General features: G+C 48.2%; 2 protein-coding genes across 3 annotated transcripts; one reads left to right on the top strand and one right to left on the bottom strand.

The window, feature by feature from the left end:
* The first annotated feature begins 723 nt into the window (after positions 1-723).
* On the top strand, positions 724-13,105 carry CILP (cartilage intermediate layer protein). 2 transcript variants are annotated; one of them, XM_075506355.1, is made up of 10 exons: positions 724-792; positions 2,544-2,673; positions 3,946-4,029; positions 5,018-5,071; positions 6,907-7,092; positions 8,290-8,604; positions 8,715-8,823; positions 9,287-9,444; positions 10,087-12,446; positions 12,771-13,105. In XM_075506355.1, the coding sequence occupies exons 2-9, from the start codon at positions 2,610-2,612 to the stop codon at positions 12,426-12,428; spliced, it is 3,312 nt and encodes a 1,103-aa protein (XP_075362470.1). In that variant the 5' UTR covers positions 724-792; positions 2,544-2,609; the 3' UTR covers positions 12,429-12,446; positions 12,771-13,105. The 2 variants fall into 2 exon arrangements, with proteins under 2 accessions (XP_075362470.1, XP_075362469.1); XM_075506354.1 differs by having other exon boundaries at positions 10,087-13,105.
* Positions 13,106-20,150: 7,045 nt separating this feature from the next.
* MTFMT (mitochondrial methionyl-tRNA formyltransferase) lies at positions 20,151-26,144 on the bottom strand. Its single transcript, XM_075506353.1, is given in 10 exon segments — positions 20,151-20,581; positions 20,903-20,985; positions 21,636-21,717; positions 22,273-22,364; positions 22,950-23,025; positions 23,602-23,704; positions 24,541-24,663; positions 25,101-25,313; positions 25,882-26,026; positions 26,029-26,144. Coding segments are annotated over 10 exon segments (1,233 nt in total). The 5' UTR covers position 26,144; the 3' UTR covers positions 20,151-20,380.
* Positions 26,145-26,173: the final 29 nt, after the last annotated feature.

Here is a 26,173-nt window from a genome sequence, read left to right as displayed (position 1 = left end):
AGCCTGGGGCAGATGGGGAGCTCGCATTAGGGTTCTTTGCTAGATCTCCTCACGGCTCAAGTGAGACGCAGTCACATTTATTTGCAAGGATGGTCCTGCCTCTGCAGCTCTGTGCTACCCCGGGCATCCAAACCAATCCATCTGGCTTTGTCCCACATCCTCGCATCCCCGCAGCATCCTCATTTGACCCCTGCCAGAGCCAGTGCCGGGGCAGAGGCGAGCGGGCAGCGTAGGCAGCGTGGGCAGTGCAGAGGATGGCACCGAGCCGAACCCTGCCCCACGCCTGCAAAACGTGGGAACCCCACAGGCAACGCTGGGTGGGCACCGTGTTTGTCCCGGACCGGGCGAGAGCCAAAAAGCATCCCCGAAACTCATTGCACCGTGTGCCTGTACGCTGTATCTCCAGCTTAAATGCTCAGCAGCATCTCTCTGGGATCCGGACCCAGGGTGAACCCCTAAGAGCGACGGTGCCGTGCCAGGACGCGGTGCCCACACCGAGACGTGGTACCCACACCATACCCTGCCCCGCCACCGGCAGCACCCTGCCGTGCCACGGCATCGCCGCCAGCCCCGGCGGCTGCTGTTTCGCCGAGGCTTTGTGTTTACCATCACCTTGTTAAGGGATTATTCAGCCTGCGGTTTCCTCGCTGGTCCGATCTGTTTTTGCTCGGCAGCCGGTGGCTCGCTGCCATCCCCTAAGCTACACGCTGGGCTATATAAGCGACCTCGCCGCCTCGGCTGCGGGGAGGCTCGTGCACAGCCCAGCTCGGCAGCGGCGCCGGGGAGGTTTCGGTAAGCTGCAACTCTCTCTCTTCTTCCCAACCAGCTGCAAATCCCTTAACCCGCGGCTGACAAGCCCCCACCTCAGCCCTGGACCGCAGCTCGGCTGGCAGCTCCGCGGCGAGAGGACGAGACTCTCCTTAATTGGGGTTTTAATGGTTTTTGTAGGCAAGAGCAAAAAAAAAAAAACCCAACCCTGCTAAGTTTTTCCCCTTGGTCGCAGCTAGCGGTTATATAATTTTGCTGTGTTATTAAGGCGGCATCATTAAAAGCAGCTGCGATTGAGGGCGAGGTGGAAATTAACTGATGGGCAGGTGAAGGCGCAGAGGCTGCGGGCTGGAAAACATCAGCGGGGACGCAGTTCTCCGCGTCCCACTTCTCCCCTCCTCATCCCAGCTAATGGGCTTGGGGCAGGGCTATGGGGACGGCCGGAGCAGGGGGTTCGGGGAGGCACGGTGCTTTGCTCACGCTGGGCTGCTTGATCTCCCGTGGCTCCGTCCCGTGCCGGCTCCCCCCCAGCCCCCTGCCAGAGAGGGGACGTGGGTGATGCTGAACTGTCCCTGTCGCTGGGATCCGGCTGCTTGACCCCCCGCTTTTCGCAGCATCGCGTGTCTTGGGGAAAGAGGGACGCATCCCGTTCCAAGCCCAGCGCCGAACAAGTCGCAGCCGGCTCCCAAAATAGCCGCCGAGTGGGAAACAGGCTTTCAGCCGGGATTAATTTTTCCTGGTTATTGTCTGGCTGCGAGTTCACGACCCCGCCGTAAGCCCACAAAACACCGCTCATGTGTTGCTTGTTATCTTTGCTTGACTGGGATTTGCTGAGCCATAATCAAAGTATTTCCTAGTCCCACATTCCCCGGTCTCGGAGGGGATGGTTAATACTGCTTACAAATAACAGGGTGTTCTCACTGCCTCCTGGTCTTTGTAAGCCTCATTTTATGGGTAAACTGAGGCACTGAAAGGCTGAGGCAATATTTCCTCCCCCCCCAGGTTTATTAATTTGGGGTGCATAAAATAAAGCACCTGTAATTCCAGCTGGTATCGCTCGGGGTAACACCAGCTCCATGGGTACCTTCAGAAATTAAATACCCAAATGCTTGATGCTGCAGGGCTAAGGGACTCACTTAAAATCTGAAGTCACTGAGCTGGGGAAAAGCAACACAAAGCCTCAGTCCCTCATCTCTCTGTGCAGAAAAAGGAAAATATTTGGCTTCTTGCTCACATTTGCAGCGAAGACTTGGCTTGTGCACGGGATTTTCCGCTTTCAGAGGTGCTCAGGGGCCTTCACCCTCCCCACGCTGCCGGCATGCACTGGGATAAGACGCTATCCTCGCACGAAGCCCAGTTTGCAGGCAGAGGGATGGAGGCGTGGAGACGTCCCTGCTGATGTTGGGGGCAGGACGGGGTGCCGGGGGTCCCGTGGAGCCGCGTGGGCTGCGCGAGCGTCCCTGCAGAAGTATTTAAGCTGTTAAAAGGCGCTTTAAGGAGATGTCATTCCAAAGCGGCGCTCTGCAGAACAGATTTGGGCTTGCGGCTCAGATGCGACAGCAAGAAGCGGAGGGGATGTGAGCGCAGCTGCGGAGCCCCTGCTGCTGCCCCCTCAGGGGGCAAGTGGGGGGCTGCCGGGGGTGGGTGGGTGGGGGGGTGGGCAGGGGGTATGAGGGGCCCTGCGGCGTGTTTTGGACTGGTTCAGCCTGGGAGAAGCTCCCTGAAGGCGGCAGGACGCTGGGTGAGCCTTGACGTGGCCAGGCTTGTCTCCGCAGGTCTGGGGAAGGTGCAGGACGGCTGCAGATACTCCAAGAAGCCCCCGGTCACCTCTAGAGACAACGATGATCACCGCAAAAGGATGGATCCTCCTCCTCCTCCTCCTCCTGGGAGCCACATCTGTTTTAGGTGAAGGTTAAACGTTTCTATTCCCGTCACCGTGCTGTCCCCTGCCCGCAGGCACGCCGGCACGAAGGCATGCCCGCCAGTGGCCGCTGAGCCAGCAGACACGGGCCCGACACCGATGCCAGGCGCTGCTCTGGGTCAGCACGGCATTCACCCGGCCAAACGGCTTCCAGACGAGGGCTGGCGCCCGTCCGGCCCCCGGAGCACCGGCAAAGCCCGTCTGCGAGTCAGCCAGCCTCTGGTTGAGCAGGGGTGAGCCTCCCTGCCCACTGGGCGTGCTGGGACCATCCCTGCCTGCCACCCCGAGTCCCCGTGGTGTCCAGCCCGCACCCCGGCTCCCATCCTGGCTCCCCTCTGCTCCGAGCAGACTCATCCCGGCCGGTGCCTCATCCATTGCCCGAGCATGAAGCAACCCCAGCCTCGGAACGAAGCCATCGGGAGGCAGCGATGTTGCTCTTCTCCAGGAGAAGATCCTCGGGAGCAGCAGGATCTGTCGGCTGCTGGCTCTGGCGGGTCGCACGTACCAAAGCGCTGAGCGCTGAGCAACCTGCCCCTCTGCTCCAGTGGGTCCTGCAGAGAAAACCTCTTTGCAGGCTCTTTGGATTTGTTTTCCGAGGCTATAGAGGAATTTTGCCCTGAAGTGCTCTGGCCAGACGCCCAGGGATAAGAACAGGGAGAGTCGGTTTGTCACTGGGGAGGTGCCCAGAAGCCCTGCTGAGTCCCCAGGAGCTGGGCACGGGCAAGAGCCAGTGCTGGGCAGCTTCGGGCTTAGCTCCCCAGTTTAAATGGGACCGGTCCTGGCAAGCACCCCAGGAACCAGCCGTGACCACCAGCTCCCCTTGGGCACATGGGCGGCCAGCGAGTGCAGAACCCAGTCCACGTCCCATGGCAACAACCGTCCTCGTTAGGTCCAACCTCATCCACTTCGGGTTCATTTCTCCCCGCTCAGGGAGAGGCAGGATATATTTTATATCTCCAGCTATAAAAAGATGATTTGATCTGAGCTGCTCCAACACAGAAAGCACAAAAAAGTTCTTCTTGGGCGCTAAGGGAAATAGCAAATATGCATCGTACCTGAGGCGCAGTGATGCTGTGGGACATCTCCATCACACCCTTCACTTGGCATCTCCTGCACGTGATGCACCGCATCCCACAGGAGCTCTAATCAGCAGCTCTAACCAGCCACAACCCAAAGGGAAATCTAGGAAACTGAGCCTAAGGATGCCAAATCATTTATTATTAATCTAATTTAATCTCTCGTTTATTGACCCTTAGGTCAAAGGCTTCTGAAACCAGCCCTCAGCAGGATCCAGATAGGACAGAAAACCTTCAGCCCGCTGGTAATGCTCAGCTTGGAGAGTAAGTTATTTCCCAGCTCGGGCAGCTTTCCCTCGCCGGGACAAGGGGTGTTTGCACGCCTATTATTTTTTTCAGCCTTAATTTACAACCGCACGGTATTATTTGAGTAGATGAGGACATTTAGGCAGTGGAATAAATGTTAATCATCCGCGCCCTCCTGTAGGGTTTTGGCTATCGCTGACACATGCTGTTGGCTTCTCTCCTGGAAAAGCGAAGGTCAAGTGCGTGACCACAGCCCCGGCTCCCGCAGGAGGCACCCGCGGCCCCTCGCCGGGCTGGGAGGGCGAGGAGAGCCCGGGGAGGGACAAGCACACGCTCCAACCTGCCTCTGTCCCCGCGCCCGGGCCAGTTTGCGACATCATTGCTTTAGGATTTAATTCCATTGGGCATTAATTACCTGCGGAGCCCGCTCTGCTCGTTAATCCCCAGGAGATACCCCAACCCCTCAAGCTTTACTGCCCAGGGCTCGGGATTTAAATTCCAGCAGGCACTGAAAGGGCTGGACGTGCTGATGCCGTAGCTGAGGGATTAGGGGACGTTCCCAGCCTTCCATCCCGCTCCCAGCAGCGCTCTTAGCTGCTGGGGACAATCAAAGCACCGAAAACACGGACACTCAGAGAGAGGTCCCCTCCACCTGCTGAGAGGTATTTTTAGGAAAACTACCAGGAAAATTGTTTTCCCCTCCAAGTGGATGGCACAAGGCAGTGATGCTGAGGCTGGGGCTCACAGAGCAGGGGGCGACTCCTGCTTCTTTAAGGAGAAATAAAGCAAAATCTTGAGGTTTTGACCAATACAGTTGGAAACTAAAGCGTCTGCCCTTGGCAGCAGTGAGCTGTAAACTCAGTTTTTGCCTCCAGGAGAGGGTGTGCCAGACCTGGTTGGGTTGAGCAGCCTGGCTCGGTGCAGCCGGGCCGGCGGGAGGGAACGGTGCTCGGCCAGGGAGCAGGCAACCCCTGCCCGAATCACCCCGCGCGTCCTCTGCCCGCAGGTACGAGGAGCAGCTCTCGCCGGGGAGACCCGACCTTCGCCTACACCAGACGCAGTAAGTTCCTGCCGGCCAGTGCCGTGGGGTAGCCCTGTCCCTCCCCACGTCCCCTCCAGTGCTCGACACCTCGGCGTCTCCCTCGTCCTCAGCTTTCTGCTTTTCCTGCTGCCAAGGTGCTACCTAGAGCCATATAACGCCATTTTCCTCCACAGGACTCCCCTCCTCCTTTCTTAGCATCGCCGGCCCTGCAGGTTAAAGCAGCCGATCCCAAAGAAGCTTAGGACCTTACTGAAACCCCACTTCAATCTGTTGCACATTAAATTTTTGCTCAGGGCAAGTACAGGCGGGCATTTATCCGTGTGCCGCCTGGGACAGGACCGCGTTCCCCAAGGCCACCTCCTCCCGCATGCCCCAAATTGCTAAACAAGGTCTATGGATGCACCGCTCGGGGCGCTGAACTGGAGATGCCAACGTGCCAACAGATTAGAAATTCACCCACCTAAGCCAAGCGCTCACTCCAAACCAGACATGGCGCTTCCGTGGCTGCTCTCATTTAACTGCTCTTTGCCAGCCACTTGCTTTTGTAAGCCAGGGGTTCGTTTTCGACCATCGCTATTCAGATAGTCCAGCCGTGTGCCTGTCTGCCTTTCTAGGAAATAACCCGACCTGGTTTATTACAACTCGGGTGGGAGAGTAGGTGTGGGAGATGACACGGCACACGTTTCCAAGAGACCTCATTTTTAGAAACTTTAGTCACAAGCGCATCCTCGTAAACATTATTAGAACATTGTCATTGAAAAAAGACACCCAAACCACAGGCTTGGCATATATCTCATCCATTCAAAGCAGCTTGAATTAATACCATCTAGTAGCCCGGTTAAAGGAATTCCTTTAAAAATCTAACCACATATTAAACTCTCAGTAAACCCTCTTTGTGTTTTACAAATCAGCTGGCCCCTAACGTGCTCAGCCTGCTCGGTAGCAACTGAGGCTTCTGTTTGCACGCAGTAAAACTGGCGCTCGCAATAGGACACACGCTTCCCCTATAGAGAACATATGTTGCAGTATGGTTAAAGACATTCAACATGATCATACCAACAATTTTACCCTCTTTTTTTTCTTTTTTTCATTTAACCACATTTGAAACGCAGGCGAGCGTTGCCCCTCAGACAGCATTTAAATGACAATGTGTGTTTGATTTCCTTTAAGCCAAAGTTATTCAACACCAAGCATGAGCTGCGTGCACTTTGCTCCCCTCCAGTTTATCTTAATCATCCCCAATTCGGTAGCCTGCGGGGAATTAAGTCAGAAGCATTCAGGCGCCTTCTCGTGCTTTATTTCCCAGCTCCCTGAACATGCTTTGAGTTTGTTTAATCCATGTGGTGCGTAATATCCAAACGCATAGTCTGAGCTATAGAGAAGCTGCTATAGAGAAGCTATAGAGAAGCTGCTATAGAGAAGCTGCTATAGAGAAGCTGCTATAGAGAAGCTATAGAGAAACTGCTATAGAGAAGCTATAGAAAAACTGCTATAGAGAAGCTGCTATAGAGAAGCTGCTATAGAGAAGCTGCTATAGAGAAGCTGCTATAGAGAAGCTGCTATAGAGAAGCTATAGAAAAACTGCTATAGAGAAGCTATAGAGACGCTGCTATAGAGACGCTGCTATAGAGACGCTGCTATAGAGACGCTGCTATAGAGACGCTGCTATAGAGACGCTGCTGTAGAAAAACTGCTGTAGAAAAACTGCTGTAGAAAAACTGCTGTAGAAAAACTGCTATAGAGAAGCTATAGAGAAACTGCTATAGAGAAGCTGCTAAGAAACCAACTGCCTGTTTTCGGACAGCCATACGTGTAATGTGCATCTCAGTAACACACCGCTGATGTTATTCAAGGTCCGCTGGTGCAAGATTCAAAACGGTTTTTGTCTCCGTGGTCGAAATGGAGCGAGTGCTCGGGAAAGTGCGGCCAAACGGGTGTGCAGAAGCGTACCAGATCCTGCCTGGCTGAGCACCTCTGGGGCGTGCACTGTAACGAAGCGACCGAGGAAGGGCGGCTCTGCATCGGACATGTTTGCTCAGGTGCTCCTATAACCTCACTTACGGGCAGGGGACAATGTCCTGATCTCACCGCCGCGTAGGCGTTGCACTCCCTTCACTGCCCTTTTACCGTCTTTCTCTCCCTTGCCGGAATTTCGTGATGCCGATGCCTTCCAGAGAGGGCTGGAGAGTACGAAGGGAGCGGAGCGTGGGGAGTTTGTAGGCAAACAGCAAGACGGGGGTGGGATCCAGGTATGGGGAATCATCAGGGACCCGTAAAGATCCTGGGGATATAGGAAAAATCCCGTTAATTGTGTTGTAACAGCAGCTCTCAAGGTGGAGGCAGGGATTGCAGGCAGCTGCCTCCACGCAATCTCCAGGAAGGAGAAGAGTTGGGAATATTGAGTTGCCACAGCTGCTGCTAAAGGGGCTTGTAATTAATTATATTATTCTTATAATCCCCCTTTAAACAAGTCTGAAAATAAGTCAGACAAGTCAACAAGTCAGGTCAAACAAATCTGAAAATAGTCCATGTTGTCTCCAGGAAAGTTGTTTCGGGTTTTCCCTGATTTCTTCCATTTATTTCCAGCTATAGAAAAATGATCAGGTAACTGCTGTACAGGGATGCTCTGTGATTGGAAAAGGAATGACCTGAGCCCTTGCACTGGGAAGAGACAGAGATTATTATTTAGGATTAATCACTATAGGTGATGACAACGGTTCAGAATCACTGTCTGGGAGACCATTCGTTAAATCCACCAGATAATGCTCTTCTGGCAGTTTACCTATGTCTCGCCCAAGCCAGGATACCATCGAATAAGGGGAGACAGCTCTTAAGACAGACCGAAGTCATGACTTTTGGGCATGAGTTGGTAACAGAAACCTACAAAGTTTCAGGCATTTGGATTTGTAATTTTGCCAGGGTTGAGCTAAGAGCTCACATGCTGATCTGGATTCAAATTTCCTTGAAATTCAGCCCTTTGGGGAAGGTAAATAACAGTTCCTAGCTGTAATTATATCCACGTGGCTGCTTTCTACTAATTGTCAGGTTCAAAACAACATCATCCCTGTGTTTCTAATGCACAGCTGTTGATAATCAGTAGAAATATGTTTTGGATACAATTTATTCCTTATGCAGTATCTGCCTTATTGCATCTAAATTAAAAGCAGATGCGAGATCGTGCTGAGAGCGTTTTGGGGACTTGGGGCTGCTTTCTGACCCGTGTACCTCTCCTCCAGCCTGCAACATCACCTGCCCCATGGGCCGCGTCAACGCCGACTGCGACGCCTGCATGTGCGAGGATGCGACCCTGCACGGGAAGGTCTCCCTTGAGGACGGGTCGCCCGCTGCCGATGCCCGGGTCTACCTGCAAGCCAAGAAACTCAAGCTGTTGACAACGGCCGATAACAGGGGCATGTTTAGGATCCCCGGAGTCTGCCCCGACGGCAAAAACACCCTTAAAATAAAGAAGGCGAAATACGCAACGGCGACTGTCATCGTGCCCGAGAGCAACAGAAGAAACCTGGCGATCCAAGTGCAGCTGCAGCGATCAGGTAGCCCCAAAGAGGGGGAGAACGCAGGAGGCTTTTACGCAGTAATCAGAAATAAACCGTGCTTTTTAGGAGGGGAAGAGTAACGCGATGGCCTTCTCCTCCTCCCGCAGGCAAACCCTACGTTTTCAGGAGCCCCGAGGACAAAGCGAGGAGGGTGGGACAGAGCGTGTCGCTCTGCTGCGATGCCCTGGGGAGCCCGGCCCCCGACCGCTACCTCTGGTAAGGAACTCGAGTTTGATCGGACGGAAGTCCTGCCTGTCCCACAGATTCCATTTATAACTCCTTACCATCTCCATAAAGGTGGTTTTATAGCTATAAAACAGCTAAATACGCAGAGAACTGGTTGCTGGAAATGACGGTTTCCTCGAGATGTGCAGAGCTGGCACTTCTCGCAGGTTCGGGAATGCCATCTGCAGAGGAAAAAAATACAAGTAAGAGTTTGAAAAACCTCAGCAGGCACGACTGGCGGCTCCGCCTGCCGTCCAGCCGCCCGGCAGCCACTTCTCAGTACTGCCAGGGGAAGGGGAATAACTTTTATGTGATGCCGCCTAGCCAGACTACACATGGGGAAACTGAGGCAAGAGGTCTGGCAAAATCTACGCAGCAGGATGCAGGATTAGGCCATCGCTCTGCCCCGGCCAGGCGGTCACTCGCTGTCCCCTTAACTGCCTGTTCCCGGCAGGTACCACAACGGCTCGCTGCTGGATCCCTCCTTATACAAATATAAAAACAACCTGATTCTGAAGAACTTGAAGAGAGAGCAGTCAGGGGAGTATTTCTGCAAGGCCAGCAGCACCAGGGGGTCGGCAAAGTCCCAGTCTGCCAAGCTTGCCGTCATAGGTAAGAGAAGACGTGCACGATGCTCTCCAAGCAGCTGGGGAGGCGGCGGGGTGCAGAAAACCAGAAATTGTGATACAAGTGGGAAAGAAAAGTCACAGGAAAGATCTCTGGGGTTTATTTTGTGCATCCGTTAGCAGATAAGCTTGCGTGAGCTGGTTATGAACCAGATGCTCTCTACAAACCGGAGCTCTGGATTGCAGGTGACCTGCCAAGCTCGGTCTGCTGGCTTCAGCAGATTTCCCACCGTACTCGCTGCCTGACACGTGAATATTTCTGTTTGGGGGTTTTTTTGTTGTTTTAAACCCGGGACACGTTTTGGTCTGTCCATAGGCAGAAAGCCAGGCAGCTGCAGAACATCTAGCTGAGGCTGGGCTGGATGGCAGCGGTGGGTAAGCAGGAGCTGGGACGGTCCTGCAAACAGCACTGCTCTTGGTCAGGTACCTAAAGTTAAAGCTGGGCACCTGCTTCACCCAAACGGAGGCCAGATGAGTTCAGCTAACCAAAATCCTGCAAAACATCTGTTTTATGGCTGCGAAAACCTCACCGTTAGTGGAAGCAATGCTTAGCTCTGAGGGTTTCAGACCACGTAGCGATGACTGTACAATTATTTCATGCTGCTCATTAAGAAATCCTATTCAACAGGAAGACAAGAGGCAGCCTGCAACTCCCAGCCCCAAAGCCACCTCATCCGACTTCCACATGACTGCTTCCAAAAAGCAACCAACTCCTTCTACTACGACGTGGGCAAGTGCCCAGCGAAGACCTGCGCTGGGAAGCTGGATAAGGGACTCCGGTGTAAGGACAACGTTGCCTACTGCTGCGGGGTGTCCAAGATGGAAACCAGAGACATCTCCTGCAGCGGGTACACGCTCCCCACTAAAGTCGTCATAGAATGTGGCTGCAAAAAATGCACCGAGACCAAAATAACGGTTCGAGGCAGAGCCACCGCAGCAGATAACAGTGAGCCACTGAGGTTTGGCCACATCTACATGGGGAACAAGAGAGTGAGTATGACTGGCTACAAGGGAACCTTCTCCATCCACGTCCCAGCAGACACAGAGAGACTGGTTCTGACTTTCGTCGATCGGCTGCAGAAGTTTGTGAACACAACGAAAGTTCTGCCCTTCAAGGACAATGGAGGTGCTGTCTTTCATGAGATCAAGCTACTAAGAAAGAAAGCCCCTGTTACGCTGGAATCCACTGAAACCAACGTGATTTCCTTGGGAGAAATGGAAGATGATGATCCCATCGCCGAATTAGAAATCCCTCCCGATGCATTTTATAGGAAAAACGGAGAAGCCTACAGAGGCAAAGTGAAAGCCAGTGTGACATTTCTGGACCCAAGAAACATCTCAACGGCCCCTGTGACACAAAGTGACTTGAACTTTGTAGACGAGGAAGGAGACGTATTCCCGCTCCGTACGTACGGCATGTTTTCCGTGGACTTCACTGACGAACAGGGCACCGAGTCTCTTAATGCAGAGGACGTGAAAGTTCATTTGGATGCTTCTCAGGTCAAGATGCCAGAGCACCTGCAAGAGATGAAGCTTTGGTCGCTGAACCCAGAGACAGGATTATGGGAGGAAGAAGGGGACTTCAACCTTGAGAAAAGCAGACGGCACAAAAGGGAGGAGAGAACTTTTTTGGTTGGGAACATGGAGATCAAAGAAAGGCGGCTTTTTAACCTGGATGTCCCAGAGAGCAGACGGTGCTACGTCAAAGTCCGGGCATACAGAAGCGAGAGATTTCTGCAAAGCGAGCAGATCCAAGGGGTTGTGATTTCTGTTATAAACATGGAGCCAGAACCGGGTTTCTCCTCCAACCCCAGAGCATGGGGCCGTTTTGACAGCGTGGTCACTGGTCCCAACGGCGCCTGCGTGCCCGCCTTCTGTGACGAGCAGAACCCTGAGGCCTACACAGCTTATATCTTGGCAAGCATGGGGGGCGAAGAGCTCGAAGCTGTGTCCTCTGCTCCCAAACTCAACCCTAACACTATTGGGGTCCCACAGCCGTACCTCAACAAGCTCAACTACAGGAGAACAGACCACGAGGACTCGAGCACTAAGAAAACAGCATTCAGCATTAACATGGCCAAGCCAAGCCCTAATTCCCCAGAAGAGAACAACGGCCCTATTTATGCCTACGAAAACCTAAGAGAATGCGAGGAAGCTCCATACAACGCTGCTCACTTCAGGTTTTACAGGATAGAGGGAGACCAGTACGACTACAACACCGTTCCCTTCAGTGAAGATGACCTCATGAGCTGGACCGATGACTACCTGGCATGGTGGCCCAAGCCCATGGAATTCAGGGCCTGCTACATTAAAGTAAAAATAAACGGACCCCAAGAGGTGAACGTAAGGTCTCGTAACATGGGTGGGACACACCCGCGTACCATTGGCAAGCTCTACGGCATCCGGGATGTCCGCAGCATTCGTGACTCCCAGCAGCCGGACGTGTCGGCAGCCTGCCTGGAGTTCAAGTGCAGCGGCATGCTCTTCGACCAAGACCGCGTGGACCGCACGCTCGTGAAAGTGGTCCCACAAGGCAGCTGCCGCCGAGACAGCGTCAACAGCATGCTCCATGAGTACCTGGTGAACCACCTCCCCATGGCTACAAACAACGACTCCAGCGAGTACACAATGCTGGCTCCTCTCGACCCGCTGGGACACAACTACGGCATCTACACCGTCACTGACCAAGACCCGAGGATCGCTAAGGAAATCGCCCTGGGCAGGTGTTTCGATGGCACGTCTGATGGCACCTCCAGAACTATGAAGAGCAACATCGGCGTCGGGTTGACTTTCACCTGTTCGGAGAGGAGCGCAGCGGAGCAAAGCATCTTCCAGTCTCAGAGGAACTCGGGCCAGCAGTCCATACTGGTTCTGCCAGGGGAGAGCCCCGCGTACCGAAGGCAGCCAGCAAGCCGCCAAACCACCCAAGGCAGGATCCCGATGAGACGTCAACGTTCTCCCACATACTAGAGCTGTACAGGAGCCTTGGTAAAGTCGCTCGCACTTGATTAAATATAATTCGAAAGTAACATCTACCTGCTAATAACCTAATTCAAAGCTGGTAGGTGTCATTGTTTTTGAGACATAATTAAGGTGCACTTTTGGGGGGTTTTTTTTGCACCAGAAAGGAAAGACGTAAGGCAAAAATTGGGGGCCAGTAGCGGTAGTCGGTTCGTGTCTTATTAAATGCATCCATAAAAATCTTCTTTCTGCCTGACATTAAACAGCTTCACATGATAGCCTAAAGGAAAGACTAAACACATAATTCAGTTAAGTCATGTACATAAAACATCCTCTGTTCTGCATCTGCAGACTTTGCCAGCCCAAGTACCTGTACAGTAGTTGGTAACGTGAAAAGGAATAAACTGATTTCCTCATACTGAATTCAACTGCAAGGTTTTGTACTTGAAATGTAAGTATTTTATTTATTTCTAGCTTGTTTTAGAATGACTGCATTCAAGCTAAACTACCGGCAGCTGCATTTCTAAAAACTCACATGCTCGATAGCACAGAGAAGCCACGTGGATTTGTAGGCTCCACGTGGATAAAACTACAGTTTTCTCTTGCTTCTTGCATTATTTGACAAGAAAATCCATGCTGTATGATAGGGTAGCTTAATAAAAAGAAGTCATTTTGTAACTTCGACAACGCTGTGTTGCTCTTGTGTTTGACATGCCCAAGTAAACCATGTGCAGAGCTGACCAAACAACCTGCAAAATTTCACCTTTCGGTTCACAAAGATGTCACAGCTTTATCGGCGTGAGACTGGCCCTGGGTATGGGCGAGGGGTTTGGTGGGCAGCTGGTGCTCCCCCAGGACCGGGGCTTGGCCATGGCATGCTGCGGTCAGGGAATCTGTCCCCAGCTCGAGACGTGGAGAGGCAGCAACAGTGCTGGGAGAAGCAGAGCGGCAGGTCGGGGCCAGGGATGGACTAAGGAGACAGCAGCAGGGCTCCCGGAGTGGGACAAGATGGGGGGAAAAGAGGAAGGGGAACCCGTGCTTTAAGAATGATAGGGAACCAGGCGACGTAGAGCAAGGCTGGGAGGTGCAGAGGCAGGGAGGAGACAGGCTTCCCTCCACATTCAGCAGCAGCGAGCAGACGCTGCTGGGCAAGAAGCTGCTCTTAGCTGAAGGTACAGATGGCCACAGAAGGGGTCAGACAGACAGTGAGCCATCTCCCAGTGACCTATTAAGTTGCCCTACCAAGCCCCGCTACTTCTAGCATGGGATCAAGGACCTCACCAGCACAGAAGACATCCTATGTTTACACCCAAACACACCGCTGGCAATACGTTCTTGGGGTGCAGGCAAGCCAGCAAGCCTCCAACGCCGAAATTTCCACCGAGAGATCACAAAAAGGTGGGCACTGCTACTGGATGAAAACTGGAATTCAAACACATGCTCAAGTGTGGCTTTCCCTCTACTACCCGATCCCCTCCTGTGGGTACGAAGCCAGTTCTGGGTCTATGTTGTCTTACCTACAGCCCATTAAGGGCACGGGGAATCTTTCAACAGCCTTTAGCAAGCTTCAGAACAGGTTCTCAGGTCTGACATGGGGCATCCCAGGCATTAAACACAGAGCCGGGCAGGACTGAGTGCCGGTGCAGCCTGAATTATGCTTCAAAAGGTAAAAACACCCACCTTAATAATCCATGTTTTTATGTAAATTGACAGTTAGCAGAGAGAAGCAGAAAAGGAAGAGCTGTGGAATACTCTGGCACATCCTCTTCATACCAATGAATTCAGACTCTGTGTGTTTTCTTTTGTGTCTCGTCTGCTGCGAGGGCTTGGCATGAGCCGGGGCCAAGGCAGCCAGCGGGGAGCATTAGCTCGGACCTTCCCACAGAGCGCTTGGCTTGCGCTGCAGACTCGCAGAGAAATGTCTCTTCCCTCCGCTCCCCTCCTCTGCTGCAGACAGGCAGCCAAATCCCGAACTTAGTTTCATCACTTCGAGGGTGAAGTAACACAAATGACTTCTACAGACCGACCCAGGAGATACATGGATGAAAGCAGGCTGGGGATCTCGTCCCTGTGCTGCGTGTGAGCTTGCCAGAGCCAAACACAGCAGAGTAGAGGGCTCTTCCTTTTGGGGAGAAATGTCTGTTTAACAGACATGAAATGGTCACAGCCCTACGGCCTGAAACAGCAAGACGCTCTCCAAGTTTCCCCAAACTGTCCCCCACTGGAGCTTAACTCCGACTTGGAGGAACAAACTAATCTCTGCGCTCACCGAGTCCCTGAGCTCTCAGAGGAGGCTGCTGGCAGAGTACGTTGGATACAGAGCAAGACAGAGAGGTTTCAAACACGGGTGCTTAAGCACTGTCAACAGAAAAGAACCTCGACCCAACAACCGCCACTCAGTGCTAACACTTCATTACTGATGAGCCACCGTGCCAAATGCATTAAGAAAGTTTATGTAGGAGAAAAGCTACAGCAGGTCCTGGCAACCACCGCTCACACGAGTTTTATGCTATAGTTCCATGTCAGCTCTGACTTCTCCAGCTCGTGTTTATGGCCAGTGTACGGCAGTGTCCTTTCTGCAACCTGGAACCTAACCCACCCTCCCACATATCAAAGGAGAGCATCAGCTGGAGGAATGCAGGAAGGCTGCGGCTCAGCTCCTCCCTCCGCCTTAGCCTTCGGACCACCAACCTTGAGAAGAAGGAGAAGCAGGAGACCTGGCTCCGAAACATCGGCAGGTTTGCGGCTAATGGCAAAGCATCTTCCATTCAGGTCACTTAGTTTCCAACCCTCAGATAAATCTGGTGACCTATCCCTCCTCCGGTTTTTAAGAAAGGGAAAATATTGCTTCCCAAAAGCTATCAGGCCGTCAGCAGTTAGGATAAACAAAAGGAGAGATATTCTTGTCTAGTCTCAACCTTCAAATTATTCAGGGATTTTGCAATCAACTCTTAAAAAGACTCGAGTAGTCCTGTGATTAGTCACTTACACTTCTTGTTTATTTGTAATTTATTCAGCAGAAAACAGGAATAAAGAGGTTTCCTAGGAAGCAGGGGGAGTAGTAAGGTTTCAGATCATGAAACAGATGCATCTAATTGCGAGTCACCAGCATCCTAGGAGATATCACTGCCTCGAACATTTATTTGAAATCCAAGATGAAATCATCCCCTTCCAACACCAGAGCCCTTCTGCTGCCCAAACGTTTTGCAGTTCTTCCAGTAATTTGGCTTCAGTGATCTTAAAACTGAGCCGTAGCAGATGCTGGGTCTATGAATACCTCTGCTACTTTCCCTCTCTTGTCCAAGAGGAGGACAGCTGTTTTATTTTGCTAGGATCACTTTCCAATTGCTAGGGTGGCTGTACTTGACCTCAGCAGTGGTACTGGGGATTGAATCACCATGTCTATGTTCCAGAGTCAACCCTGACATGCTATTCCACACCTCATCAGTGAATGCCCCATTTTTGTTTTTTCTGTTCTGCAAAAATAATCAGATTTTCATTACCTACCAAGTTAAATCCCTACAGAGCTAGGTGAAAGCAAAGTTTCCAGAGAGACATTTTGGCTAACAGCTGCCTGGGGAACACCAATTCCCTTTAAAGCCTCTCTACCATGTTAAAAATAGCATGCCAAAGATTTTCTCCATGAAAAAATAAATTAATCTTACCCTCTTTTCCTCCATAAAACGACTGCGGTAAAGTTGTGCCTATTCAGAGCTAGGACATTAACTGTTAAGCAACAAAGAATTGCCTAATCTTCGATAACCTCTTGCACAGAAAGCAATTCTGAGAAGCCTTAAAGCAAACCCTGCACAGATCAAAAGTTTAAGTTACAAGTATAGGCATCCTGGCTACAATATGGTTTAGACATTATTTGGTATTAAACACCTAACTGAAGATGTTCTGTACCAGATTTTCACGATCTTCTGTCCAGCTGACCTTGGTTTTCCCCTAAAAGAGATGCAGCGAGCACCATCTACTGGGTTTCTGAGCATATGCCACCTCAAACTCCCCCAAAGACGCAGGGAAACTCTTCGCTGTTGCTTTATGCTTTAGTTAGAACTGAAATTACCGCCTGCCAGCAATGACTAACAGCAACAGGTCTCACACAAGGCGCAATCTAAAACCGTCAGCGAGAGATGTACAAATTGCCCTACAGGTTCTCTGCGATGCGAACATCTAATACAGAGGCTGCTGGCTGCAAGTTGATATTCCAGCTAGCAGCACTAATGCCACCCCGCAATAACACTGCTTTGCTCCGTGTCATTTTGGAGGTGCAAAGGACAGAAACATGGTGGTTCTTTCCTATCAATTCTATGATGCCAGAGCAGATTCCAAAAAAGCAAAGGAGTTAAAGAACTTGCAAGCAATTTTCCTCAAGGCATTCCTAGGAACAAAGCAGCTGATTTAACAGTTTGGTCAGCTAAAAACTTTTAACCCTAAATTGCCTGAACTTTTGATACTGTATTGTTTCCAGGGGAGTCACAGCTCATCGTTCATTTTGCTCAGGTCATAATGAACCAAAATTCATTTTCCAGTGCCTGGGGACCTGGTACATCAGAAAAGTCGGGTCCACCCATGCTATCAGATAACTAAAATACTTCACTTCTCATAAGTGCAAAATTCTTTATCGTTTGTGCTTAAAATTATCTATAAACTGTGGTGGTGTTTTTTGGCTTTTTTTGTATGCTCATTTCTCTACTAATTCAACTTCTGATACAATCCATGCCTGAGGCCAGACTCCTACCATACAGCTCATTAGTGTCAAAAAACCTCACCGTCTATGGAGAACACGTTTTAGAAAAAATGCTCTTATCCTCAGCAAACATTGAATATTTGAATTCCAATGATGCCTATGAGTGTTCTTCAAAAATAACCGATTCCCAGAAGCTCCAGCTGGGAAAACACAAGGCAAGCAGCCATAAAACTGAGATCAGTGATGTTACAAACCCCAGAAACCCCCCAAACCCACCCACTTTCCCCACAAAAACCCCACTCACCCATCCCTTCTAGTGGCATAAGGTGGTAACCAACCTTTCGTAGACTGATCTGAACAGAGTAAAAGCAAAATGACTTCACAACCTTTACTTGCAAGTAGTAGGTAGGAGGGAGCAAAGCACTGAAATATATCATTTGCTTAGAAATAAACTTGCCGGGTTTATAATATCTGCAGCACAAATTGCACCCTTGAGTCTGTAGTCAAAGACAAGAGGAATTCTCCACTGGAGCCTGACTTCCACCTTACTGTTGTTTCCAGCTTTTGAGCTGATTCACAGGCTTGGATTTCTTGGAGAATCATGTGTTCTGGAAAACCTGTCAGAGGCAGATTAATTGTTGGACCAATGACAATGAAAGAAAAATACCACAGCATCTGCTTCAACAGATCCGTCTTCAGAAACAGTTTAATCCATGTTATAGAACACATTTTTCTAGATTTTTTACTTTCTTTCATTCAGTGAGTCACACTCAAGCATGTCAAGCTCCTGTCACTTTGATATGTCTCATGAATTCAACACCTGCCTTGAGCTTTAAGTTCCAGACATGAGCGCTTGAAAAGACATGAATGCACTGAAAAGTCTGAAGAGCCAAAAGGACATGTGGAAGGGATGAGCAGGAGCAAAACGGAACCACTGTAACACCAACCCTACACAACTCCTGCAATTGGTTTTGGTTTTTTTTCTCCTTTTGAGGCTTCTAAAATTTCAGTGATAATGCTGTAAATATGAAGCTAACGCATCAGGGCCTCCCCAAGCCTGAATAGCTCCAGTGGCTCTGCTTTTACTTCAGTGGTATTCAGAAAAAGCAAGAATAAATTGAGCAAATAACACTAGAGCAGCTCCTAAGATCTGGGCGGTCTTTGCTTCGCTGTTACCCTCACAGTGCTACATTACTTCTAAGACAAGAAAGTAAGAGTCATCAATTTGGGGGTTCTTCACATGAAATGCTCCTTCTTATACGTGCCACTAACCAAAGGCAGGTTGAGGAAAAGCTTGGATTAACAACTCCTCACCCAGTAAAAAACTCTCTCATCAGAGAGAAAGTATGACAGTAGGACATGAACTTTCTGGATGGATGTCACACAAATATTAATTAAGTAGGATACATACTAGGATATGAAAACAAAAAGGAGAAGGAAGAGATGATAATCAACATGACTAAATAGGAAAGGTAAGAAATGAATCACAAAAGCTAAAGACAAAGAAAAATTTCTGCTGAACAAGGTGAATGACAAGTTTATAGATTAGAAACAGAATCAATGAGATTAAAACAAGCCACTTGTATTGAAAAGCAAATATACACAGTGTATATGCTTTTTCTGAATTTAAAAGGAAACAAAATGATGTGCTCACATCACAAGCAGGTGACTAAAAACAATCAGCTGGCATTCATGGATGACATTAAATAGTCAACCTACTATTTACAGCCTTTTCAGAGTCAACGGCCCAAATAAACATGATGGTCCTAAGAGAACTGGATGAGATCTCAGATTACAATAAATAGGAATATTCCATTTATTCCTTTTCTAAATCTGAGACTTACTGAAACTGAATTCCAGCACGGTGGAAGTGCCAGTAGACTAAGACTATACATTGAGAATATGCAGGAAGACACATGTAGTTAAGCAGTTGGCAAGGACTGTTGGATTAAGGGGGGGGGGGGGGGGGGGGGGGATAAAATTTCATTTAACTTCCCATGAATCAAGAATGACTGTAACATTTCATGTGACAAGATTTCCCCCCCTCCTTAGCGTCAACTGCAAAGTTGTTCAGAGGGATTAAGAATAGAAACGATTTAAACGCAGATACAGCTGAGCTCTGATGTGGATTCAACTTGTAGTAACAGGATATTACAACTAAAGGGGTCAACAATATGTAATATTGTTAAAGCATATTAGCCAGTTCTTTATCCAATTAATTGAAATACCTAGTAGTGCAATATGGAGGAATTCTGCAAGATCAACACAAAGCTTGAAATTATCCAGTATATTCATCAAGCACCACAATGTTGCTTGTCAAGCAACATTACTGTTGGTAAAAGAAATAATTAAATAACCAAGAACAGAAAACAAAAAAAGAAAGGTTGATCTCACAGAACATCAGACTGCTCAGAAAACCTCACCTGGCAAACAACCCCAAAAAAGGCATATGACCAACTGCACGCAGCTCCAGGGACGGTATTATATCAAGATGCTGCATCAAATTCCAGTCAGAAGTAAGGGAAACTTTTGTGTTAAGAGTAGTTTCCTTAAGAGTCAACTATCACAGACAGGAAAAGATTCTCCAGATGGTGCCAGCTAAGGCATGAGTTATTAATCTCAACGTGGGGATACAAAGGCAGTTTAAGGGTCTGCAAGAAAATCAAACTAGACAATCCGGGAGTCTCAGTGAGCATTAAACTCTGAGGTAGAGCAGATACCCTAGACAAATCCCATCCGTTAATTTCCACGGGTAAGTATTGCAAAGCTGTAAGAAAAACACTGCGTGGATACTCTTTTGCTAGACATCCTATCGAAGATGAGAAGATATCTGACATAAATTATTTGGAAATGAAACAGGCTTCTGTCCTTAGAATCTTGCTTTTGTGAAGCCACATATGAATTACAGAGAAGCAGGGTTTTTTTAACATTTCCACATTAAAGTAACTGTGTACAACTTGTGCTTGAAGAAAGTTATACCGAGAGTCCTCAAAAATAAATTGAGAACATTGTATAAAAATAAATTTATTACCCTACAGTGGAAACAGGAATTTATTCACTATTTTCAGCATTCACAGGGATTCTCTTCCTTGATGGGGAAAGAGAAATGAGTATCATCAGGAATCCACAATGAAAACATGCAGATGACAGCAAGATCAAACACTATGGGAGGAAAGCCCTTAACTAAGTTGAATGCTATAGGTGGGCATTGAAATATTTTATATTACTATGAACTTACAGATATCTTCTCCCACATTTTAAAATACATCTATTGTTTTACATCCTGTGCTAATATTTCCCTCTCTTTCACAGTCTTTTTTGTCGTGCTAAGTTTGAGAGTTTCAAATCTGCATTCCTGATGAACTGTTCTTGAGTTCTGCTGGAACCAAGAATGCATATATCCATTGTAGAAGTCAACTGCTGTAAGCTTCTTCTTTAATATGACTGTTTTAATTCCAACCCAGCCTTCCTAAAAATAAAAACAAAAAATTGGCAATAAGCTTCTTCCATGTTTTAAAATTATGATCTTTAGCTGTCACTAGGCTTGCTTACAGAACACATTTAATTTAATGTCATCATGTTTACATTACAATTCAAATTCTCACTTGCAAGTGAAAAGCTTGTTAGTGGAAATTAAAAGTTCTTCAAGGTATCAAATAAAAAGATGGATGCTAATCTAAACTAGTTCAGTGAATAATGATGGATAATTAAGACAAAAGTTATGTAACACACAAATACAAAAAACCTCGTCTTTAGGGCAGTGAATATAAAACAAATGGGAAAAACCTACCTTGCAACAAGCTATCAGCGTTTGGGATTCTTTATGGTATAGGAGCGAACCAGGAACAGCTCCACAGTCATTTAGTATTTGATCTAAAAGCAAAGCAAGATTGTCTTGCAGTTTTATGCCAACAAGTACAAAAAAGTTTGAAACGCTTATGTCCCTTTGAAGTATGATAATAATCTTGAGTCACTATTTTGCTCAAAAATATTTTATTGTATTCTGTGTTTTGTTATACTCAAATCAGCAGGGTAGAATCAGAACAGTCACACTCTGGCGCTCCTCCCCGTCTCCTCCATAAACAGGCATTAAGCCCTGTGTGCTTTGGCACACCGCTCGGCCCACAAGGCTCTCAGACGCACAGGCTACTACAGACAAACGGTTTAAGCGATGGTACACAGGGACAGCTTTCCTCGTGAGAGATCCCCAGACAATGGCATTAGAAGAGGGTCTCCTAACTAATTAGAGCATTAAAATCCTCCAGTCTCAGGATTCACAGGACTATACCTATGCTCGCTCAACATCATCACAAACCAGGAATGCCCTTAAAACCTATCTTATGCTCATCTGTGGGCACAGAAACTTATTGCACTCTGAGTATATACGAGACTGACTTAGTTCCACTGGAGTTTCAGACAGCAGTACTTAAAGCTATTGTTTAGTACAATTGGTTACTATCTTCAAGTCAATGTTTGAAAAGACAGGAAAATTTAACTTAACAGATTAATTTAAAAGTAAATACCAGCAAAACCAGGGATACTATCCACTTCCACAAAATCCAGAAGTTTAACAGTACTACGCTTCCAGAGCGTCTGTAAAGGAAACTGGAAACAGAAGCAGATGACACATTGAGAATATTTTCACAACTTCCAGGCAACTGTCTAGGTTTTTTTCTTATGCAAGATACCTGTGATAATAACATTAGGGCAAAAATTTAGGTATATGTCCAGATAAGAGACTTTCTTCACTATATCTAGTTTTCCTTGTTCTTCTTCATCTCATTGACAAGCAAACCATTAGCATATGCAGTAATGAGTTAAGGAACTAGCTATAGTAGCTGTTCAGTTGCACTTTTACTGTCATGCAAAGATGTCGACATAGTGTTCCGAAACCCTCTCAAATGCATCAGGGGAAATCTCAGAGCTAAGGAAACAAAACTATTGAGCTGATTTCACACTTGGGATCAAATTCAAGAAAATTCTCTCCTCCGCTCTAATTCCGTCTCTAACACTAAACTACGCTGGAATTTTAAAGACACATGCTAGGTTTTAGAGGCTAAAATAACTAAACTTGAGTTTTAGTCAGTAGTTAAAATATCTACACCAAACTCGGACATGCTACAGGACAGAAAAAGGTTAAAAAAAAATCCACTGTTTTACCATACTTCCTATTGCACGATGCAGTTGAATTATTTGTGCAGCCGTTTGCTCCTCCCATTTTATACAACTCTTAGCTATAGATATTTTAGGAGCTAGGGGGAAAAAGAGAAATTACAGGAGTTCATATTTTGTTTTGCATCTTTTTACAAACAAATAGGTGTAGTATTTTATCTTATTTTAAACTATTTTAAAACAGATTGTATCCTGACCAATGGCAGGTTTATCATCTAACCATATGTACCTTAGACAACAACTGGAGAAAAGATTTTGTAGAAACCTCAAATTGGCTTATTTGTATTTTATTCTCAGCTGTCCTCTTATTCACCCATTGCACTGAAAACTGGTAACATACATTTACAAGCACAGCTGTAACGTTTTTGTTAGTGTTCCAACCACCAAGAATAACAAACTGGCTCAGATTTTGTGACATTGCTAGTGATTTTGATACTGTACTGGCAACTGGAAAAAAACATTAATGTAGTAAGTCCAAAGAATTCCTAAGCATTTTTCCCCTCTGTATGACTTTTTTAAGCCAGAGAAGGCAGTGAAGAGACATATTGATAAAGGTATCTAAAAAAATATAACCCAGCACAGTAGGAAGAAAATTAGTTTTCCAACTGATAAAAGAAACAAACAAACAAACAAACAAACAAGATGCATTAAATATGTGTACCTACCAAATGTTACTCCTTCTTTTGGTTGCTCTTTCTTATTTTTTAAACTTTCAGGCAAGTTTTTCAAAACTGATATCAGCTGCAAAATTAAATTTTGTACAGAATATTAACAAAGCTAAGTAGAGTATATTTATTAACAGTAAATGCAAGATATACAAATACAGCATATAATTTTTCACCAGTGAAACTTTCTCGTGAGCTTCTAGAAAATTCACTATATTCAGAAGACTTGTGTCATACACACAAGCACACTAAAGGCATCCTTCCCACTGAATTACAATTAAAAAACCCCAAGTGTTATTTAAGGATGATCTCCTCTCTGATATTAATCCTACAACAAGATGGAAAGCTGATTATTAAGACGAAAAAGCAGATATTCACTTCAATGAAAGAAGCAACTGCACTGTTTCCATACAAAGCACTTGAGTTCTTTACTGAACAGAAACAGAACGGCACCACACAGGACCAGCACTGACAGCTTATCTCACACCGCTCAGCTTTCCTCTCAGCAAGGCAAAGTGCTCGCAAACACTAAGTTTCAGATCATGCTCCTCTTAACAGTTGCAGTCAACTCAGAACACGACTAAATGGAACTCTGTTTACACGTTAAAAGCAAGATACCAATCAGAAGTGACACTAGCTTGCGTGACTTTACCATGTTTGCACCCATCTTTGCTAACATCACTTCCAGCTCCTTTGCAGTACAGCCGGGAGGAACAGCAAACTCTTCTTGCTTAATAATTGGACCTACATCAAACCTACAAAGCAGAAAACATGCAAGCTTACTGGAGAAACTAAAACTCAATTAGCAGTTCAAAAGTCTACATTCAATACATTCACTCAGTTACTAATTACCCTTTTTTCCCCGAAAAACTTCACTTTTCACACATTATCAAATAATGTTTGGTTCACAAGACAACACAGGGAAAAGAATATCAGATGTATCTTAGCAAGTAAGATTCACCTCAGCAAGCTGAGATTGTTACGAATGCACAATTTACAGTTCAGAAACATAGTATCTCAGAAGAAACAACCTGAAGTATTCAGAAGAAATTTGTTTCGCCCTTTCCTGAGATCTATTATCAGACAAGCATTTAAGAAAGAAACGATAACTATGATAACTTGTTTTCACAAGCCTTTTAAGCCAGAGTTTGGGCTGAAACTAAAACATATAATCTCTCTCTCATCCCTAGACAGGCAATTGCTTGTCCTCTGTTTCACTTACAGGAGGTTATAGGTGACTCTGAAGTCTGAAAACCAGATCTTTTCCCTCGTGTCATACCAAGCCTATCCATCTAGCTGTGTGACTGTTTGTTCTCTGCCTGCTCCCTGTAATAATGCTAAGAATTAGAGAACAGGCCTACAGTCTAGAGTGCAAATTACGCACTCACTAAAATACTGTATTTGAGGCAAGTCTCACATGGTCAGATGAAAGTGTCTAAGTGTTTCAAATTTTAATATTAAACACAGACACACATTTAAAAAAAATAGTGATTTCACAGAATGATTTAAATGATGACTTAAGTGGTGATGATTTAAAGTCCTGAGAGGCAACAGAAGCAGTGAGTTGTTTTGGGAAGCACATGTAACATACCTTTTTGGTCTTATTTCCATAATTGTCACCCCAGTCACTTTATCACCATGAAGCACTGTGTGGACTATTGGTGCAGGACCACGCCACCGTGGGAGACAGCTGGGATGGACGTTCAGCACACCACTGAATTGAAATATTTTAGAGTTAGAATAGGAACAGCACCTGAAGCTGAACCCATATGTAAATGGATCTGCAACATTTATTACATTGAAACTACTTTAAGAGTTAACTCCTCGGACCTTCTGAAGTGTTACTGGTTTAAATATACATTTAAAGGAAAATTAAAGGAAAAGGAAAATTAAAGGAAGTTTCTCAGTGAACACAGAAAGGGAGATGAGAGGAATAAAGGTAAACACATCGTGCTGGACATTTGGATAGATCTACATCAACGTGTTAAAGAACAACAGCGAACCTCACAACGACAGAGGTAAGGCTCAGGTTAAGCAGATGAACCCAGGGAAGAATTTGACCTCACCTGCCACAAGCCGCAGGTGCCGACTCAAAAACAGAGTCTAGCTTTGCTAACAAAACAGCAATAGATGTCCTGTCAACTCACTTACTACGGGAACTGCAGAATAAGGTCCTCGCTTAGGAGATGTCCGAATGATGCCACCACACCCACATCAAACTGCCCCACAGGTCCCGTGTGTGGCCACTCATGAACAGGCAGCTGGAGCTCCTGGGCACAGCTCCTCACAGGCAGGTTCCCAGGCAGGCGGGAGGGCAGGGTCACCACTTCCAGCCTGGACACGAGTGAGTCCCTGCTGGGCTCCCTGGGGTGGACAAAGCACTGAAGGCTTCATGGCAGCAGAGCAAGGGAGAGGCAAAGGCCAGGTCACCTCCGCCCCTCGCTGTGCCCCTGTGCCCTTCCACAGCACCTTCCTCTCCAACTCCTGTCCCCTACTCGGTCCCCAGCCTCCCTCCACTGACCCAGCCTCCCCACCCTGCCACCCCCCAAGACCCTCACCACCCCCGGCTTCCTCCTTTCAGTCCCAGCCCCCCCTCACTCAGCCCCACGGTCCCTGCCCCCCCTCCAAGTCCTGACCCCCCCATGATTTCCCTCCATCGACCCCCTCGTGACGCCATGGTCCCTGTCCCACCCTAAGGTCCCTTCCCCCCGCCGCTTCCCTACCAACCTCTGCCCAACCCACCGTCCCTGCCCCCCCGACCCCAGCTCATCCCCCAGGGGCCCCTGAACCCCACCACCGGCCCCCATCTCCCATCCCTCGGTGCCCAGCACTCCCTCCCCATCCCCAGCTCCTCCCTCCACAGCTCCTGCCCTCCCCGTCCATCAGTACCCATCCCCCTCGGCCCACCACACCCCCCGCCGGCAGGCGGTACCTGGCCGCCTCCAGGGCTCGCAGGGCGGCGACGGCGAAGCGGTCGGTGCCGAAGAAGAGCACCCGCCATGGCGGCGTCCCCACCCGCCCCGCCGCCCCGCGCGCCGCCTTCACCCCCTCACGCCAGGCGCGCAGCAGACGGCCCCGCATCGCGGCGCTTCCGGCGCTGGGAGATGACGCACACAGGCGCGCGGAGCCCCCCTCGGGGCGGGGCGAGGGCCGTCGCGCGGCCGCCCCTCAGGGCGAGGTGCCGGCGGCGCCATCTTGGTGCGGGGCGGCCGGGAGCCACGGGC

The sequence above is a fragment of the Mycteria americana genome, chromosome 6, assembly GCF_035582795.1.
Source record: "Mycteria americana isolate JAX WOST 10 ecotype Jacksonville Zoo and Gardens chromosome 6, USCA_MyAme_1.0, whole genome shotgun sequence".
NCBI lineage: Eukaryota > Metazoa > Chordata > Aves > Ciconiiformes > Ciconiidae > Mycteria > Mycteria americana.
The sequence above is the reverse complement of the archived record's forward strand: the minus strand, read 5'-3'. Positions and strand labels throughout refer to the sequence as shown.